Raw genomic sequence first — 21,396 nt, 5'->3', positions numbered from 1 at the left:
TTCACTTTCACTATTCACTTTCATGCATTGGAGAAGGAAATGGCAACCCACTCCAGTGTTCTTGCCTGGAGAATCCCAGGGATGGGGGAGCCTGGTGGCCTGCCGTCTCTGGGGTCACACAGAGTCAGACACAACTGAAGAGACTTAGCAGCAGCAGCAGCAGCAAGGAGCCTGCCCTCAGGGGCCGCCACGCTGCCAGCCTGCAGGGACCCAGGGCCTGCACTGGCCCCGCAGCAGCCCCGTGTCTGAGGCCCCAGGAAGACAGGCGTGCACACCAGACGAGCAGGGGACACTGGGGTCATGGCTGGACATAAGGAGATAGACTGCCTCCAGCAGGACTGGTCAGAGCAAGGCAACACGGTGGAGAAGAGGAGGGGCGAGTCAGGCACGGACTAGTGGGTTTGCTCCGGGACAGGGGATTTTACAAATAAGACTCATGTAATCACAAGGGAAGTTAAGGGGAACACACAGAGATGGTGTGGGAATGGAGGAAACAAGTCAATATACTAACACAGCCCAAAAAGACATTAATTCTACCAAATGCAATATGTGACTTAGTTTGGATCCAATGTTAAAGACATTCTAAGGAGAACTGGGGAAGCCTGATTGAACATGGCCTGGGTTAGATGATATTAATTACGTTAACTTTACTGATATGATAACAGTCTTATGGTTAACAGGAAAAACATCTTTATGTTTAGAGATACACACTTAAATATTTAGAGAAAATGTCTCATCTTATAAATCCTTCAAAAAAAAGAAGCAAGCATGGTAAAATGTTGACTGTTGTAATGGGGTGATAAGTACATGGAGATGCATTATACTCTTCTATTATTACATGCCTACACTTTTCATAAGATTAAAAAAATAATATCTAGAAAAAACTTTCGAAGGATGTGTTTTTAAATAGTTCATCCCTTAAATTGGGACAATGGCTTATTTTTTTTTTCTCTCTTATTTATCTGTTATTTTCTACTTTGTGTCTACAATTAATAGGACTTAAGATAATTTTCCACAGCTACATACAATAATACATATTTCCGGAGAGTTCAAGACAAGTTCCCTCCCTTTCCAAGCACCGTCTGCCTCCCACCCCCAGCACAACGCTGAGGAACAGAAGCCAGGATCCCTATGATCTCACCCCCGCCGGTGCCTGGATGCGCTTGACGGCTTTCTAAACCTGGTTTCAGAAAACGACCTCCAGACACAGCCTGTCACAGAAGGACGAGAAGCAATTTAAACACAGTGCTGGTGCACGATGCAATCAGACAAAACATTTCTCCAAGAACTGAAGCGGGAAGGATAATCACAGTCTGGCTATATCAGCAAGTGTAAAATTGGCAAGCAAACGGCAGGCGGTTTCAGGCAGAAACGGAACAGCACAGGCTGCGGGACGGAGCCGGAGGTGAGCCAGCTGTGCGACGGCGGAGTACGCGGGGCGGGAGTGCCCGACGGCCGGACAGATGGAAGGCAGGCCCGAGGCGCAAACAGATGCACCCAGCGCAGCTGTCTGCAAAGGCTCTCAGCGCGAGAGAGGGCGCCTGCCCTGCTTCCTCTCTCCTGTTCCTCCCTCCACACTCAGCAGCACCCGGCGCTTCTCCCCGCCCCTTCCCCACCCTCCATCCTAAAATACACACTCATTTGTTCAACTAATGACAGCAACACTGAAGTCACACTACATGGCAGGTAATTTTGCTTTTTTTTTTAACATTCATTCATTTACTTATTATTTATTTGGCTCTGCTGGGTCTCAGTTGAGGCATGTGACCTCTTAGATGTGGGATCTAGTTCCCTGACCAGGGATTGAACCTAGGCCCCCTGAATTGGGAGCAGAGTCTTAACCACTGGACCACCAGGGAAGTCCCATGTCAGGCAATTTTTGAGGGTCTCCAAATTCCTTTGTCGTTCTAATCACTACTGTGATGAACATTTTTCTATACGTATCTTCATACTAGAAGATGTAGTATAATAAGAATGGCCTTTGTCCAACGTTCCTGGCACAGAGCTCCTAAAACCCTCGGAACTTTCCTGGGTGACTGGAGTGTCATGCGACTGATAACAAGCCCCTTTTGATCACACCTGAGTTTAATGAGGTGTCTCAGGATGGAGGCCCCAGAGGGTGTCCAGATGGGGCCCGTCACCGGAAAGACCAAACTTGTGATGAGAAGGTGGGAACTTTCGAGAGGTGACGACTGATCAGGTTATAAGAAGCCTTAGACAGTGAGAGTCACAGGGCCCCCAGGCTGGTGAACCCACAGAGGTGCTGGCGAGGTGCCTGCCCCCCACCTGGCCCCTGCATCTCTGCCACTCGCCTGTTTACAATCGCACCCTTTACAGTAAACCAGTAAGCGTATCTTCCTGAATTTTTTTTTTTTTTGAGTCCCTGTAGAGAATTCTAGGAGCTGAGAGGGGGTTGTGGGAGCCCCCTCCGAGCTGCAGCCAAGCAGAAGGAAGTGTGGGCAGCCTGGGGACCTGGGATGCACCTGACAACTCAGGTGAGGGCAGCCTTGGGGGACTGAGCGCTGAAATCTCCGGCGTCGATGCCAACTCGGCATTAGTGCCAGACCAGGACTGGACTGAAGGACACCCAGTCAGTGGGTCCACCCCTCAGGGAATTGGTGTTTGAAAAGACACCACATATTTGCTGTCAAAAAGAAAACCCCTCTCAACTACAAGTGCTACTTACATTTATTCACATATTTACATATACTAATAACCGACAGGTTGACCACGGGCAGTAGAGAAATATAGTCTTATCTAGTAGCAAGATGAAGGTTCTGTCTCCATGTGATGGAAAAAGCAGCTTGATTCACAATTACCCAAGGCTGAGGAACTTCACAAGGGAAACCAGGCAGACGCTGTAAAACGTCCAGCAGTGATAACCACCCCTGCATCCCACAGGAAAAAGAAGAGAGGAAAAGTCTCCCCACGGCCCCGTTTACCTTTATCGCTACTAGCTGTCTGATTCCAGGTCAATGATTAAAACAAAACAACATATTGTGGTGCAACATTAAAAATTGTGTTTGAAGTAGTTAATGACATGGAAAGATGCTGGCTATATCTTATTAAAGAAACCGGTTTCTAGACAACACTGGGACCGGAACCTTGGCTTCACTTTCAGAATGACTTATCCACAAACTGTTTATTGTGTAACTATTTTCAGGCAACAAACCTTAGATAAGCACTAAATTATCCCCCAGTGTTTCAGATATATAAACAAATGACTAATATTAAGCCAATCCTCCCATTTCGAGGCCCAGAATCCTTCTTAAGCACAAAAATCTCTTCTTTCTCAAACCTAATCCCCTTCTACCCTTTCTCCTGTCTTCATCTCAACACAGAACTCTTGTTCCAAGTCCCACTCCGCCTTCTCTTCCCAAGACAGAAGGGTGGGATGTATTATTGTCAAGGGCTGTTTTTGAAGGATCTCCCTCCTGACAAAAGTCTTCATAGTTAACACTACTATTTTAACTGTGCTGCGAGTTCCAGCACTTAATTTCACATTCACAACAACCCTAAAGAGGTGCTCCTTAACCCCATCTTACAGGTGAGGGGACCACAGCTCAGAAAGGTTAGAACCAAGAGCGAGGGAGCAGGAGAGAGAAGAGGCGTGCAGCTGGGTCGAGGGTACAGGCGGGTCACGGCTCAACCATGCTACGCAGCCTGCGAATTAATTCTACAGCTGTCTTCAATCACTCAATTTCTCTTCACTCCTGGGATGACTCTTAGAAAACCCTAATAGGGCCACAAGCCCAAGAAGAGAGGTTTTGAGGTGGAGGCTCAACACTACAATAGGACACCGTCAAGTATATCGCTCTACAGGGCTACATCTATGAAGTGGGTGGGCACCTGAGTCAGGATGGAAGCAGGGGGCTGTCCGTGTCTAGAACAAACCATCCATGTCATGCTTCTAAGTGTTCACAAGTCAGGGACGGAACCACGTGACCAAGCGGGGCTAGACATTCAAACAGGTAGGACTGGGGGCTTCCTTGGTAATCCAGTGGTTAGGACTCTGGTGCTTTCACTGCCCTGGGCCTGGGTTCAATCCCCGGTCGGGGAACTAAGATGCCACGTGGAACAGCCACAACGAAAACAAAAAGGTGGGACTATTCCTCCCTCACTGCAGGGGAGGTGATCCCACAGCTTCACACAACCCTCCGGGTTGCAACGTGTCTCATAACTGGCAAAGCTCAATCTGACAGCTGCGAGAACAGGACCCCTGGTTACCAAGGCCCTGGGGCCTGGATTTCTGAACTCTAGCCTGCAGGGTGGGTCTCTGTGATTCGGGACCAAAGGGGATATACACAGAAATAATACAAACGTGGAGGGTCTGGCGATGACAGAGAAGTTTGACAATTGTATTACTGACTGTGAGCCAAGCTGATTTGAGTCACAGCACTAAGAAATCCTACATAAAGATCCAAACCAGATGTTCAGTGTCAGCACTCCCTAATTAACTCAAACCCTTAGCTGCATCAGGACCTGAAGCCTTAAAATCAAATCATAAAATAATGTCTAAGATAATCATCTACCCAGCCAACCACAGGCCCTGTGAACCTATGATGCTGCGCCTGGCATGAAGTAACCACAGAATAAGTACGTGGGGCTTATAATCCCGTCAAGGAGACAAGAGCCACGCTCCAAGCCCCTTCAGAGGACAGTCAGGGATTGAGCTTAAGGAAGTTCCTACGACCTTCTCACGTGCTGGCCACCTCCCCTGTTCCTGCAGAGAAGATATCACCACTGCTCCACCTCTGGACTTGCCTTCCCTTTCTAAGTGGGTTATTTCCCCTATGAATCTGCCTCCATATTTAGCAAGAGAACTTTCCAGACTACAGTAATTCTTCATTTTTGAAAACCAACTAAGTTGTATTTTATTTTTTTTATTTTTATATTATTGGCTGTGCAATTTATAGAATTTTTAGTTCAATCCCGAGTATATAGGATTCTTAGTTCAATCCCGACTGGGGATTGAACCCGAACCCTCCACAGTGAAAGCACAGTCTTTACTGGACCTCCAGGAAGTCGCTAGGTTGTATTATAAAAGAACTTTTATTGCTGACAGAGCAGTAAGCTGGGAGAAGGTGAGGTGAATGAATGCAGTGCCTCTAAGATACAGGTTACAGGAAAAAGGAGGACATCTGGGGCTGAACCAAGCTGAACACTTGTCCTCAGGGAGGACAAGAAACAGCAGTTCTCGGGGCTGGGCAGGAGCTGAGTTCCTAATGCGGCACTGATGCCCTCCAACCCTGAAAGTGTACAAGCTATGTTCTGCTACCCCTCAAGAAGCAGGTAGACTGGCCCCTAACCACTGTAATTCCCCTCCACCCCAACCTTAGCTTATATTCCTTTGGTAACAAGGTCGACAATCTTACCCATGAAATGCAACTCACAAAGGGGGAATGTAGTAGAAATGTTAAGTTGCATAAACTGTGGACAGTGGTGCCCTGGAACTAAAAATTTACACAAATACACTACCTCACAGTCATATGGTCTTCAAGGCACTTCCATACGTACTGCTTAACCCGATTCTCAAACCAACCCTGTGAAACAGGCATGGCAGGGCTGATTAATTCTGTTTGAAAATAAGAAAATGACACTATGAATAACTGTATGTTAACAAATTTAGTAAGTTAGATATAAAAGACAAAAACTTAAAAAGACACAAATGACTGAAACTGACTCAAGAGGAAATAGAAAAATCTGAATAGATCTAAGACAAATAAAGAAGAGTGAATTAGTAAATTAAAAACTCCCCATCATACACACAAAAAGATGTGAACCAGATTGGTGAATTTTACCAATCATTTAAAGAATAATTAACATCAATTGTTCACAAACATCCAAAGACTATAGGAAGAGTAAACACTTTCCAATTCATTCCATCATGCCAAGATCACCCTGATGCCAAAACCACGCCAGTATCACTGAAAACACAAAACCAAAAAAACTACAGACTAATATTTCTTATTGAAAATCAACACAAAAATCCTCAAAATACCAGCAAACCAAGTCCACCAACACATGAAAAGGCAAGATTTACTCCAGGAATGCAAGGGTGGTTTAACATCTGAAAATCATTTAGTGTAACATATCATAGCAATAGAATGGAAGACAAAACCCATATAATCATCTCAATATACATGGGAAAAGAATCTAACAAAATCCAATGTCCTTTCTTAATTTAAAAAAAAAAAATTCAACAAATAAGGAATAAAAGGGAACTTCCTCTGACTTCCCTGGTGACCCAGTGATTGAGACTATGTGCTTCCGCTGCAAGGGGCATGGCTCGAGCCCTGGCTGGGGAAATTTCACATACTGCACAGTGTGGCAAAAAAAAAAAAAAAAAAAAAGGACTTCTTCAACTTGATAAAGGACATCTATGAAAATTCCACAGCTAATATCATATTTAACAGTAAAAGCTGAATGCTTTTACCCTAAGATCAAGAACAAGATAAGAGTAAGAATGTCAGCTCTCACCACTTCTAAAACTGTACTTGAAGTTCTAGCCAGGTCGATCAGGAAAGAGAAAGAAAAAAAAATGCATCCAGATTGGAAAGGAAAAGTAAAACCATCTGTATTTGCAGATGACACAACTTTTTATACAGAAAGTTCTGAGGAATCCACCAAAAATTATTATAACTAATAAATGAATTCATCAAGGTTTCAGGAAGGATCAATATGCAAATATCAACTGTATCCTTATACACCTGCAATGAAAAATCCAAAAACATAATTATGAAAACAATTCCATTTACAGCAACATCAAAAAAAAAAAAAAAATACTTTGAAATAAATTTAACAAAGGAAGTGTAAGATGTGTTCTATAAAAATTACAAAATACTAATTGAAGAAATCAGAGAAGATCTAAATAAATGGAAAGGCATTCCATGTACATTTAATATTCTTAGGGTGACAATCTGCCCCAAATTTGACTATAGTTTGAACACAATCTCTATCAAAATTCCAGCAAATTTCTTTGCAAAATTAACAAGCTGATCTTAAGATTCATGTGGAAATGTAATAGACCTGGAATAGTTATAACAACCTTGAAAAAATATAACAAAGTTGGAAGACTGACACTTACTGATTTCAAAACTTACTATAAATCTACCATAATCGAAACAGTGTGTTTAAGGAGACATACAGATCAATAAAACGGAATCAAAAGTTCAACTCTTACATCTCTTGTCAACTGATTTTTGTCAAGGGTGCAAAATTAAATAAAAAAGGGGGGGAAAAAGTCTTTTCAACATAGTGCTAGAGCACTGGATGTCCATATGCAAAATAATGAAGCTATATACCACTTCTTCACAATGTGAATAAAAACTAGCTCAAGACTGATCAAAGACCTAAATGTAAGTGTTCAAACTATTAAGTTTTAGGACGAAACACTCTAGTAAATCTACCGTGGTAGATTTAAAAAGCCTTTTTAAATATGACACCAAAAGCAGGGGGAAAGATGACAAAAACGAAGTACATAAACTGAACTCCATCAACAGTAAAAACTTTTACACTTCAAATGCTATCACTGAAAAGAGTGAAAAGACAACCCACAGAATGGGGCAAAATATTTACAATCAGATACCTTATAGGGGACTTGTATTGAGACTACATAAAGTACTCTTTACAACTCTCTAAGTAACCTAATTAAAAAATAGGCAAGGAATCTGGATAAACATTTTGCTAAAGAACATACACAAATAGCCAAAAAGTATGTGGAAAGCTGCCCAACATTATTAGTCATTAGGGAAACAAAAATCAAAAGCACCATGAGACAACATTTCACGTTTATGAAGATGGATACAGTCAAATAGATAACAAGTGCTGACTAGGACGTGGAGAAGGCAATGGCACCCCACTCCAGTACTCTTGCCTGGAAAATTCCACGGATGGAGGAGCCTGGTAGGCTGCAGTCCACGGGGTTGCTAAGAGTCGGACACGACTGAGCGACTTCACTTTCACTTTTCACTTTCATGCATTGGAGAAGGAAATGGCAATCCACTCCGGTGTTCTTGCCTGGGGAATCCCAGGGACGGGGGAGCCTGGTGGGCTACCATCTATGGGGTCGCACAGAGTCCGACACGACTGACGCGACTTAGCAGCAGCAGCAGCAGGACGTGGAGAAACTGAAAACCCCCATATACTCTTGGTAGGGATGTAAAAGGGTGCAGATAGTTTGGAAAACAGTTTGACAGCTCCTCAAAATTAGAAATATTTACCTTATGACCTAGCAATTGCACTACTAGGTATACAGCAAGAGAAATGAAAACCTTACACCCACATAAAAACTTGAACATGAATGTTCACAGCAAGATTATTCACAATAGCCAATAAGTGAAAACAACTCAAATGTCCATCAACTGATGAATGGGTAAATAAAATATGGTTTATCCAGAGAATCAAGTATTAATCAAGAATTAAAAAAAAGAATGAACTACCAATATATATGCTATAACATGGATGAACTTTGAAAAACATTACGGTAAGTGAACAGAACCAATCAGAAAAGAGTACTACATACTGTATAATTTCAATTACATGAAATGTCCAGAATAAATAAATATATTGAGACATAAAACAGTAGATTATCAGGTGCCTACGACTGGGGGTGGCAGAAAAATGGGGACATGACTGCTAATGGGTACAGTAATTCTTTGCGGTAGGTGATAAAACATTCTTAAAATTAGGTTGATGTGCTAGTTGCACAATTCTGTTCATACACTATAAACCCTTTACATGGTGAACTGCATGCAGGTGAATTATATCTCAATAAAACTGCTTACAAAAGAGACAGAACAAAGAGACTCAGAGGGTAACAGGGTAGAAAGCATGTCCTGCAATTCCTACAACATGTTCTATTACACCACAGACTTACACTTCAGAAAATGCTTTAAATAGTCTGTTATGCGTGTCCCATACTTGAGAGAGCTGGTAGGGCTCAGCATCACATCAATTTGGGATTTCAAATTTTTCTTAAGGAAGCCTACCATGTGCTAGATAAATTCTATTTACAGAAAGAGGTGAAAAAAATGACATCACTCTTTTTTCCTGTAACAGATGTAGCCAAGTATAGGAAGCATCTTAGAGACATGACAATTGACACGCTCAAAAGGCTTTTGGTTTTGTTTTGGGGGTGGGGGTGGGGCTGTTTTTTTTTAAAAATTCTTCATTTATTTCTTGCTAACATTTGCCTTCTCAGACCTCCCTCACACATTCCCTTGCTAAAACTACCTACTGGCTGCTAAACCGTCTAGGGACGCCAAGGAGGCCAAGGGGCCGGGGGAACAGAAGGCAGCCAGCTCCCTCCAGACTGAGGTCGGCAGGGATCTTACCACCGATTCCCTGTGTCCCCAAGCAGAAACTGAGCGCCCAAGACAGAGCTGAGCACAGGATCACTGCTGAGCAGACGTCTGATACATACAGGACCCCCTGCCACCTGATAACCTTTCATATAGAAAAATGTATACAGAGTAAGCGGGCTACAGCCCCTCAGCGCTCCTACCTACAGGAGGAACACCTGTTCTACACTTGACCCTTTCCCTGTGAAGACCCCCTCCTTTCAGGGTCTTCACCCCACCCCTGCTCTCCCAAGTCTGAACCAAGGCGGGGCTTCAGAAGGGAGACAAGGGGGTCTGATCTGAGAAGGCTGTTAATAAGGTACACATTTGCATTTAGGCAAGTGTCCAAAATGTGACCTTTTTCTCCGTTTAATGTCTCTGAGATCCCAGGCCCTCGAATTCCCCCAAAGTTGAAATACACTTCATCTATGCATGCTCTTAGCCACTCAGTCCAGGACATCAGCCTTAAAATGGAGTAGAAATGGACACACTATATTGTCCACAGACAGGATAACAGGACAAGAAGGCCTCTGCCAGGACTGCCGGGTAGACCCCAATGGTGTGGGCTCCAGGACTCACGTTCCCGACAACCACGGGGCCCCAGGTCACCCAGAGCCTGGGCGCGGCAAGAGGGGTCCAAGTGGATGAGTCAGGGCAGGAAAAAGCAGAACAGCCTCTGAGGTACACTGCAATGTTAAGACGTCACTACTTAACAACAGAAAAACACCACCAACACACACAGACACCCATGCCCGAACCCAGACAACAAACTGTCTAAATCTCCTCCTCTCCGCAAAACCAAACAAAAATATCACCCAGGAGCTGGGGGGAGTGGGGGTGGAGATAATTAATTTATTTGCTTTTTGTAATAGTCAGGGCCAGGTGCTGGAAGCTTCTAACTCCTGAGAGAGGCTCACTCTAACATGCAAGACTCCACAGATAAAGAATAATCTGGAAAGCCACTTGATAAACTGGAAAAGCTTTGTGCTAAGGATGAAGCTTTTACTGTTGCAGCTAAGTCTTTTTAGTTGTGTCCGATTCTGTGTGACCCCATAGACGGCAGCCCACCAGGCTCTTCTGTCCCTGGGATTCTCCAGGCAAGAATACTGGAGTGGGCTGCCATTTCCTTCTCTAAGTACCTCAAATTTCCAAATGAGTGCTCAGTGCTGTTTTATTTAGAAAGAGACCCAAACCCTCCCCCTGAAGGCCAAGGTTACTGTAAGATAAGAGGGTGGGGCCCATAACCAGAAGGAGTCCTCCTTCCCAGCCCTGAACCCAAGCCTCCCTGGAAGCTGAGCCAATGAGGGGTGTGCCTTCTCTTTGCACTCAGGAGGTGCCCTGGGTTTTTGGAACCACCTGGATTTGTTTAAGGCTGCATTTCCAGTAGAGCCGAGACCCCTCCAAATGGACAGAAACCCCAGAAGGCCCCCCAGAGTCATCTGCTCCCCGTCCCCAGCAGGCAGCAGCAGGAGCAGAGGAGAAAGGGCGCGTGTTAACAGACGGCTCCTCCTCGCAGAGACCTGAACCTCACTGCAGCTAAACCACCACAACGCGCACCTCCAGAACTCATTACGAGAGCGTTCACAACACCAACTGCCTCTCTCGCAAAGTAGCAACCGCCCACACTGAGCTGGGAAGCTGACGCAGGATAGACAGAGAGGGAGAATGTTCAACCGGAGAGGAGCCTCCAGATGCCTCTGCGGCAGGACGGGAACGCTGGCCGAAGCCACATCGCTGCTCCTGTCCCTCTGCTCCTGTGCCTAAGAAGGGCAGCAGGGGGCTTCCCTGGCGGTCCAGTGTGTGAGACTTTGCCTTCCGTCGTGGGGGGGTGCTGGTTTAATCCCTAGTCAGAGAGCTAAGATCCCACATGCCCAACGGCCAGAAAACCAAAACATGAAACAGAAGCAATATTGTAAAAATTCCATAAAGACTCTTAAAATAGCCCACATCAAAAAAATTAAAAAAAAAAAAGAGGGACAGGAGGACCAGAGAGGCAGAGCAAAGCAAGAACTTGATGGCAGGCAGCCTCCAAGGCAACCCCCGGGAATCCCACCTCCTGGGATTCACACCCTTGGGCTTGGGTAACCAAAAGGATATTGTAGAAATAACAGAGTATGGCTTCTGAGGCTGTCATGAGAGACACCGCAGCTGCCTTACTGGAAGAATGCTCAGGCAACCCCACAGACAGAGCCCCACCGCACAGTAAGGAACTGAGATCTTCCACCCGCTGCCAGCACCAACGTGCCAGGTGTGGCTGAGGAGGGATCCTCCGGCCCTGGTCAACCTTCAGATGACTAGGGTTCCAGCCAACGCCGGGACTGCATTCTCACCAGGAATCCCAAGCCAGACCACCCAGCTGGGCTGCTCCCAAGTTGCAGACCTCTGAAAACAATGTGAGATAATAAACATCCAGTGGCTTGAGCTACTACCCAGTTTCGGAGTTATCTGCTATGCAGCTATCAGTTCAGTTCAGTCGCTCAGTCATGTCCGACTCTTTGTGACCCCATGAACTGCAGCACGCCAGGCCTCCCTGTCCATCACCGACTCCCGGAGTCCACCCAAACTCATGTCCATTGAGTCGGTGATGCCATCCATCCATGTCCTCCTCTGTGATCCCCTTTTCCACCTGCCCTCAATCTTTCCCAGCATCAGGGTCTTTTCAAATGAGTCAGCTCTTCGCATCAGGTAGCTAGAATATTGGAGTTTCAGCTTCAACATCAGTCCTTCCAATGAACACCCAGGACTGATCTCCTTTAGGATGGACTGGTTGGATCTCCTTGCAGTCCAAGGGACTCTCAAGAGTCTTCTCCAACACCACAGTTTAAAAGCATCAATGCTTCGGTGCTCAGCTTTCTTTATAGTCCAACTCTCACATCCATATCTGACCACTGGAAAAACCATAGCCTTGACTAGACAGCCCTTTGTTGGCAAAGTAATGTCTCTGCTTCTTAATATGCTGTCTAGGTTGGTCATAACTTTCCTTCCAAGGAGTAAGCTATGCAGCAATACCAGCTTCTTAAGAAGCTCCTCCTTCTACCCCAAAATGGGTGCAAAGTCCCAGGAGGCTGCACACGCCCCCGCGCACCTGCCTCTCCTCACCCACACACGACTCACGGGTGGAGAGGGAAGCAAAGTGAAAGCAAATGCTGCCGGTGCCTTTTTATTTCTCATGGATGAGCAGACGCTGAGCACAAAGGAAACAAATGTTTTTAATCCAACAGCACTGCTTACCCAGTGATGCTTTTACTTTTTCCCTTCTGACTCGATGTTTAAATTGTACTGTAAGCTTCTGATGTTCAAAATTCCTAAAATACATTTTATCCTTCATACATCATATATGCTAAGTTAACGTGTGAAAAATGAAATCTCTTGCTAATTTTTTTTCAAATTACATCATTTTACAAGATACTAAAGAACATGCTTTCCCCCATCACATACTCTCTCCTGGCAACATTTTAAGAACTTTTCATTTCCTCTGATAAGTCATTTCCTAAGGCAGTGAAGAGAGAGAGATACATACATTCCCTGCAGAGAGAACCTGGGTGTGTGATCTTCAAAGCTGAATTTACAGGACTTCCCTGGTGGTCGAGTGGCTGAGACTCCACCCTCCCAACGCAGAGCTGGATCTTGGTCAGGGAACTGGATCCCATAGGCCGCAACTAAAGATCCCGCAGTCAAATAAACAAATCTTCCTTTTAAAAGTTGAATTTATGGCCGCACTGTACTACTAGCAGTATAGGCTTCGTTTCCCCATTTTTAGACTGGAAATCACGTGTGGTCTATTTCGGAGCATCATTGTTATGAAACCAAGTAAGATGCTGAAAAAAACTGTATTCAATACATACAATAAATGCAGCTGGAACAGAAAGTTGGTGATCTGTTAGGTCGGAATTCTGCAGTAGGAAAGCTGGAGATCAATAATTTGCTGTCGTATTTCCAGCAATGACATAGGGAACAGGGACTGGCCAGGACAGTATCCAAATCAGCCAAACAGAACTGCCAGATCACATTTTTCCACTTGTGAATTAATGAGATAATCCATTTGGTTACTGTCCTCTTGCCAAGTCTGGCCATCATTAGTCTAGGCCCTGGGGATCTATCTGATTATGTTCGTGCAAGCCCATGAAATTAGGTTCATGTACGTGTGAAGGTGAGGGTGAGACCTTGAACTTACAAGCTGCAATCCCTTCCCAGGCCCAAAGTTTAACCATTACTAGACACTTCAGCGACCCCTAGTTATCAAATCCCTACAGAGACAGCTGTTTTGGGTGGATAAACCATGGTCTTCCTGTCACTCACCGGAGTTTAGAAGACTGTGACAAAATGGTATATTCTGCTAGGGCTTCCTATGAACAGTAAGTAGTATTACTGCTGCTGCTGCTGCTAAGTTGCTTCAGTCGTGTCCGACTCTGTGCAACCCCATAGACAGCAGCCCACCAGGACCCCCAGTCCCTGGGATTCTCCAGGCAAGAACACTGGAGTGGGTTGCCATTTCCTTCTCCAATGCATGAAAGTGAAAAGTGAAGGTGAAGTCGTTCAGTCATGTCCGACTCTGTGCGACCCCATGGACTGCAGCCCACCAGGCTCCTGAGTCCATGGGATTTTCCAGTCAAGAGTACTGGAGTGGGGTGTCATTGCCTTCTCCACTTGAAAAAGAAACTATGACTGCTCTTTAAATGTGGTGAAGGCTTCAGACCACATCCATTCTGTAGGTGGAGCACTGCTGTGTGAAGTCGCTCAGTCATGTCCAACTCTGTGCGACCCCATGGACTGTATGTAGCCCACCAGACTCCTCTGTCCTTGGGATTTCCCAGGCAAGAATACTGGAGTGGGTTGCCAGGGGATCTTCCTGACCCAGGGACAGAACCCGAGTCTCTTGTGTTTCCTGCATTAGCAAGCAGGTTCTTTACCACTGTGCCACCTGCGAATTAAGTGGTAGCAATGCAATTTAGCAGGGCTGCCCTCTCAGTACACCAGAGAAAACACCTCCACCGTCGGAAGCTCTCAAAGGAAGCTATACTGCTTTATTTGGGGCTCAAGTGAGCTCTAAATTGGGAAATGCAGGTCTGAGGTGAGTATAATCATCACGATATTTAAGAAGGTCTTGAATTTGCTATTCACCTTAAAAGAATAATAACTACTTTGACAGTTACTAAAATATTCATTTCCAGCATGCAGACTTTGCCCTTGCCCCCAAGTTTTTTATTTAGTACTCTCTGAATCTCTGCTGGAAAAATGATACTCTTCCCCGAAGTATCTCCTTGGGTGGAGCACCACACAGAGGAAGAGGTGCTCCTTACACGGCTCCTTTATTGTTGCTGTTGTTTAGTCACTCAGTCGTGTCCAACTCTTTGTGACCCCATGGACTGAAGCCCACCAGGTCCCTCTGTCCATGGGATTCTCCAGGCAAGAATACAGGAGTGGGTTGCCATTTCCTTCTCCAGGGGATCTTCTCAACCCAGGGACTGAACCTGTGTCTCTGTGTTTCCTAAACTGACAAGCAGATTCTTTACTGCTGAGCCACCAGGGATGCCCACATGGCTCCTTTACATTATTATAAAATAAAGCAACAAAGTCACATGGCCTCATCCCATTTACTAATAGTGGGAATTTCCAAGCTGAGAACTACATTCAACAGGGTGAGGGGGTGGGGGATGGAACTGTATCATGCTGCAGAGCTTTTTAAGCGCATTTCATAGTAATATGAAGTGTAATATACAAACTTAAACTGTGAAAGAGCCAATAAAATAAGAGCATTAACCTGGAATGTTGTTGAAGAAGCCACTGGGGTGAACTGTCAGGTAACACGAAGGGTCCTTACCGGTCGCATTGTGTGTGTGTATTAGTCACTCAGTCGGGTCTAACTCTTTGCGACCCCATGGACTGTAGCTCGACACGCTCCTCTGTTCATGAATTTGTCCAGGCAAGAATACTGGAGTGGGTAGCCATTCCCTTCTCCAGGGGATCTTCCTGACCCTGGTCTCTTGTATTGTAGGCAGATTCTTTACCATCTGAACCACCAGGGAGGCTCATTAGTCCCATTACCTCTAGGATATTCTAATAAAGCAATCCCTGCAGTAGGAGCCTGGAAAGGTGTCAAACTAAGTCCCTAGGAGAGCCACACTCACAGATTCGACTAGAACACTTCAATGTTTGCATATTTGCTTATACAAGTAGCCCAAAGCCTTAGGATCAAACATCTAAGGCTCAGATTTTAATAAGATTTCCCTTCTAAGTCTTACATAGGTACAATCTAAACCAACCAACCATACAACCTATACCAAAAATACACCATAGCAACAGTCAAATTACAAATTCTCAAACACCCAAAGTTACATTAGAAACAAAAGTGAAAAGTCTCTGTGTTTGTACTTATATTAAATGATTGCCAAATTCTCCCCATTCTTCCCTAATTTCCTTTTTGCTCATATCTTTTAGAGAATCGAAAATTAAGTATGAGCCAGACCGAAACGTCGTTTTGCGAGGGAGACAAACAGCCAGCCCAAACAGTCTCTCCTTGATGCCGCCCCTGACCATTCAGGCCCACAGGAACGGCACCAGTACCCACGGCTCACTTGCTAATTAATCAGCTACAGCCTTGTAGCTTTTTTTAAAACTAAAGTTCAATTATAAAGGTCAAATTGTAAAGTACTTAAACTTTATCATTTTACCAAAATCATTGCAAGTGTGGATCAAGGTCGGCAAACTTCCTGTAAAGAGCCAGATAGTAAATATTTCAGGCATTTGCCTCTGTTCTGAGTTTTCAATCTGCTATCTTACTGCAAAAGCAGCCAGACTACACCTAAATGCACGGCTGCATTCCAAAATGAAACTTTACTTATGGGCCCTGCAATTTGAACTTCATGTACTTTTCACACAAAGTATTGTTTTCCGCCATTTAAAAATGTAGAAACAGTTCTCAGCTCTCCAGCAGAACAGTAACAGGTAACGGCAGGCCTATGAGCTATTGTTGGCTGATGCCTGATTTACACTGACCCCAACTATGTCAACAAACAAGTCAGCGGTCCCCACAGGCCTCCGGCAGTAATACCTATGGGCTGACCCTATTTATCTCTCTCCTGTTCTGGAGAACTACCTTATGTGTTTGGTGTATCTAGTCCTCTAATCAACACATCAAACAGGGTAAATGTTCCAAGGGCATAGAGAGCTCCAGTGTAAATTAAAATTCCCTCTCTCAAAGAAAGGTAACAATTTGTAAACAAAGGCGTGTGTGTTTGTGTGTGCCGGCTGGGGGAGGCTTCAATTAACAGAGGACAGCGGAGGACAGCCACTGCAGCTTTCACTTTTATAATCTAAACACGGGACAAAACCGCAGTCCATCAGCACTGGAAACAAACAAACAAAAAAAACCGATGAACTTGACTGTACCTCTCGAACGTCCTTTCCTAGGTGATGTCTCCTTACTGATACATCTCCCAGCAAAGAGAAAGAACAGTAACATCAGCAACTTAAACACCCTTTGCAGAGCTTATAGATCATCCTGCCAGAAGACAGAGTCTTACATGATCTACACGGGCTGCTCCCCTGCGTCAAAGACTAACCATATTCTTAGGGGCTTCCCACGTGGTGCAGTGGTAAAGAATCTGCCGGTCAAGGCAGGAGATGCCAGTTTGATCCCCGGATGGGGAAGATCCCCTGCAGGAAGAAATGGTAACCTGCTCCTGTATTATTCTTGCCTGGAGAATCCCAAGGACAGAGGAGCCTGGTGGGCTGCAGTCCACAAGATCGAAAGAATCAGACACAACTGAGCAAAAGTGAGAATGCACACCACCTTACCAGGAGTCAAATAATCAACAGTTTTTAGAAAGAGAACCTTCCAGGCTGAGAAGTTAGACTTCAACATTTAGACTCCAGGAATTTTTGCCCACTGATATCTTCCCTGGTCAGACCTGTGCTCTGGCTGTATTTTTACACTCACTGTGTATGCATAACAAGGCCATCCACAGAACTCTGGACAAGGACTAGTGGGGAGAAGAAGCCCCAGAGGGCAGGATACTGCCAGGTTGATGAGGAATCATCCTGTTATTTAAAGACACTAAATGGCAAGACTTCTTCATATGCAGTGCTTTTTTTTCCCAGTTTGTACCGCCTGCCACTTTCATGGTCCACAATCTTGAGCTACTCCACTGAGCTTTCTTGATCCACGTTCAGCTGCATCTGACTCTTTGTGACCCCATGGATTGTAGCCCACCAGGCTCCTCTGTCCATGGGATTTTCCAGGCAACAATACTCAAGTGGGTTGCCATTTCCTCCTCCAAGGGATCTTCCCAACCCAGAGACGGAACCCACGTCTCCTGCATTACAGGCGGATTCTTTACCGCTGAGCCATCGGGAAAGCCCTTTCTTGGTCCTTGACTCTAAAAAGAAATTCTAGAGAGACCGAGAAAAGAGACTATGAGCCGTAAGTGACCAAAACTTGTAAAAATGAGTCAGTGGCACAGGAAGGACCAAACAATTGGGTCTGTGTGGTTCTGGGGGCCTGGGCCACACTGGCCTCCAATTAATTAGCAAAGAATCTGTCAGGATGAATCAGACCACCAGCTGACAGGATGGTGAGGAAGCAGGCGGCCCAGGCTGAGCAATTCAAAGAGGCTTTCAAACTGTCTTGTGAGCTTTTTTTAAATTTGAGGGGAAGGCCACAGAATAGCTCTCTCAGGCTTTCAAATCTCCCTTCAGATCTGCCAATCTTGAGAGAAGAAAGGGGAAGCTATGAAGCGGCATCTTCTGTCATGGAGACCGCTACCCAACCAAGTGGCACACAGAAGTCCTCTAACACGAAAACCTGCCTGTTCCCATTCGGTCTCTGCCTGAACTCATGGTAAAAAAGTGGCCCAGGGCCAGCTGAGGGAATTTTCAGCAGGGCAGCCCAGAATGGAGCTCACCATTTATTGATTTAATAAAAAAATTTTTTTTTGCCACACCACGTGGCATGCGGGATCTTAGTTCCCTGACCAGGGGTCAAACCCGCGTCCCCTGCATTGGAAGCATGGAGTCTTAACCACTGGACTGCCAGGGAAATCCCTGGAGCTCACCATTAAAAGCAAAACCAAATCACAAAAAGCTGGTAACATTTCCCCAGTAAGTCCAGCTCCATCACGAAATCCAGCACAGACTTCCTGTGACCTCCCCAGGTGACCTTTGAGGAAATTGCTAAGCAAGGAAATATAATAACCGTTGGGAGAATAAATTCATGACCCGATCAAAAATTAGGTAACAGGGTAACTGAAAGCTGGCTCTACTTTGTCACTGCAGGTGACAGTGACACTCACTGGAATAGAGAAAACACAGGAAAAGGACATCCATCCTGGAGTCCCTTCTCCAGACAGCAGCCAGCTATCCTTTGAAAAAGGAAGCGAGAGCACTGTCCCTCTGTTCAAAGCCCTGCTGTGGGTTGGACTATATTCCCCCCAAAAGATAAGCTCAAGTCCTAACTGCCCACACCTGGGAATGTGGTCTTATCTGGACATAACAGTTGAGCCCTGAACAATGTGGGGGTTAGGGGTGTCTACCCCCAACCACTCAGCACAGTTGAAAACACTCCATACCCACGTTTCTCTATCCTTGGATTCAATCCACCGTGGACCATGTAGTACTCTAGGACAGTGGTCCCCAACTTTTTTGGCATCAGGGACCCATTTCATGGAAGACAATTCTTCCACGGACCGGGGTAGGGGATGGAGAATGGTTTCAGGGTGACCCAATTGCATTACATTTACCGTACACTTTATTTCTATAATTATTACATTAGATCCACCTCAGATAATCAGGTAGTAGATCCTGGAGGCTGGGGACCCCTGCTCTAGAACATACTTAGTGAAAAAAAATCTGTGTCAACTGGACCCACACAGTTCAAATCCATGTTGCTCAAGGCTCAATTGTAGTCATCTCTGCTGCTGCTAAGTCGCTTCAGTCGTGTTCGACTCTGTGCAACCCCATAGACGGCAGCCCACCAGGCTTCCCTGTCCCTGGGATTCTCCAGGCAAGAACACTGGAGTGGGTTGCCATTTCCTTCTCCAATGCATGAAAGTGAAAAGTGAAAGTGAAGTCGCTCAGTCGTGTCCGACTCTATCGACCCCATGGACTGCAGCCTACCAGGCTCCTCCATCCATGGGATTTTCCAGGCAAGAGTACTGGAGTGGAGTGCCGTTGCCTTCTCCGAGTTATCTCTGCAGATGTAATCAAGGTAAGAAGAGGTCGACTTAGATTGGAGTGGTCCCTAAACCCACTGACTGGCGTCCTCCTCAGAAAGCCACATGAAGAGACAGAGATACGCAGGGAGAAGCTGACCAGGTTAAGATGGGAGCTTTGCTGCCACGGACCAAGGAACACCAAGAATTGCTGGCAACCACCAGAAACCGGAAGAAACAGGGAAGAATTTGTCCCTAGAACCTTTGGAAGGGGTCTGGCCTTGCCAACAGCTTGATTTCAGACTTCTAGCCTTCAGAACAGAGAGGGAACCAATTTCCATTGTTTTAAGCTGCCCAGTTTGTGGCATTTTTAAAAGGCAGCCCTTCGGATCTCACTCAGAAGGAAAAATGAACGCCTTGTGACAACAGGACCCAGACAGCCCCTACCTGGCTGACTCCAGCTCCCTGCCTGGCCGCTGCTGCAGCCACCCAGGCCTCTTCCCTGACTTCCAACATGCTGCCCCCTGGGCACTTCCCTCCCCACCCCTCTGCCTCAGGCTGGTGCTGTCTCAGACCTTCCCAGGAGCCATGCTCTCTGTTAGAAGAGTTCTCCTCAGGAAACTGCACAGATGTCCCCTCAATCCTCTTTCAGGACTCTGCTGAAGTCCCCTAATCAGTCAGGTTCCCCACCCCCATCAGCCTTCAGCACCTCCTACCAACCCTCCCCCTACTCTGTTCCCCCTTCCCCTGCTTCATTTTTCTCCGTTGTTGTACTTAGGCCAAAGCTGACAGGTGTGCGTGTGCATGCTAAGTCACTTCAATCGTGTCTGACTCTTTGTGACCCCAGGACTATAGCGCGCCAGGCTCTTCTGTCCATAGGATTCTCCAGGCAAGAATACTGGAGTGGGCTGCCAGGCTCTCCTCCAGGGGATCTTTCCAACCCAGGGATAGAACTTGTGTCTCCTGCATTGCAGAAAGGTTCTTTACCGCTGAGCCACCAGGGAAGCCAAGCTGACAGGTAGGTACATTCTGCTTAACCTCTGAAAGGCCCGTCTCCCTCCATGACACTGGCCTGCAGAGATGGGGACTGTTTTCACTGCTGAATCACAGCCACTCTGAATAGCTAACTGCCTGCGATCAGGCCAGGTGAGATTTTACTCAGAATTGGCTGTTGGACAAAAACGGTTTCCGCTAATCAAGAGGAACAGCAGCAGCCTCTGCAGATGAAATGCGGGCTCAAGGTTGGGCTCTGAGGGCAGCAGGGTGTCTCCATGCCAGGCTTTCTTGGGTGGACTGGAGCTCACCACCATCCCTGGTGGAAGCGGGGGCGGTGAAGAACTTTGACACTGCCTCTTAAGATTCCTCCTTGTCTAAAAAAATTCAACTCCTACCTATAATCCTTGTCTCCAGCCACACCCTGGAGAAAATGCGCAGGCCTGAGAAACGTGTGAAGCCAAATCTAAACACACCTCCATCCCAACATCACCATACATTTTGTTTTTCAGGGCCCAGCAGGAATGTTCTGATAATGATAATTTCATACTGCAAAATGTACAACCTACTTAGGGAAGAAAGATTCTGGCTTCCACACTTGGAAAAATACAAACAAACCATTTCAAATATGCCAGGAGCTTTCAAACAGCTCCTGCTGAGTAAGCAGACAACCCCCCACCTTTTAAAATGGCCCTGCATTAACACTTTTCCTTCTCTTATTTACATTTTCAAAACTTTAAACAACAGCAGCAAAAAAAGGCAGAACAAGGGAAGTCTTTCCTTACCTTGGGTCTTGGCCCCGGAGCCTGCCAGTCCGAGGTGCGACTCACAGGATTCCTTGAGAGGGGATCGGATGGGCGTTTCAGTTTCAGGGGTCTCAAAATTACCTTCAGAATCCGAGCTGCCAAGGGGGA

General features: G+C 45.8%; 1 protein-coding gene across 15 annotated transcripts in view; it reads right to left on the bottom strand.

Moving 5' to 3' along the window:
- TACC1 (transforming acidic coiled-coil containing protein 1) overlaps positions 1–21,396 on the bottom strand; it is a 130,525-nt gene that overhangs the window by 43,649 nt on the left and 65,480 nt on the right. For 11 of the 15 annotated variants that reach the window (XM_086380359.1, XM_086380363.1, XM_086380357.1 and 8 more), the window contains one exon: positions 21,268–21,383. The exons of the other annotated variants lie outside the window; for them this stretch is intronic. In XM_086380359.1, the coding sequence (XP_086236485.1) occupies positions 21,268–21,383 (116 nt within the window). The remainder of the gene's footprint in view (positions 1–21,267; positions 21,384–21,396) is intronic. 15 annotated transcript variants of the gene reach the window in all.

Source organism: Bos grunniens, chromosome 27 (genome assembly GCF_055505025.1).
Source record: "Bos grunniens cultivar Pamir isolate PY7600 chromosome 27, Bosgru_T2T1.0, whole genome shotgun sequence".
NCBI classification, from domain to species: domain Eukaryota; kingdom Metazoa; phylum Chordata; class Mammalia; order Artiodactyla; family Bovidae; genus Bos; species Bos grunniens.
Note: the sequence above shows the minus strand (reverse complement) of the source record. Positions and strands in the feature narration are given on the sequence as shown.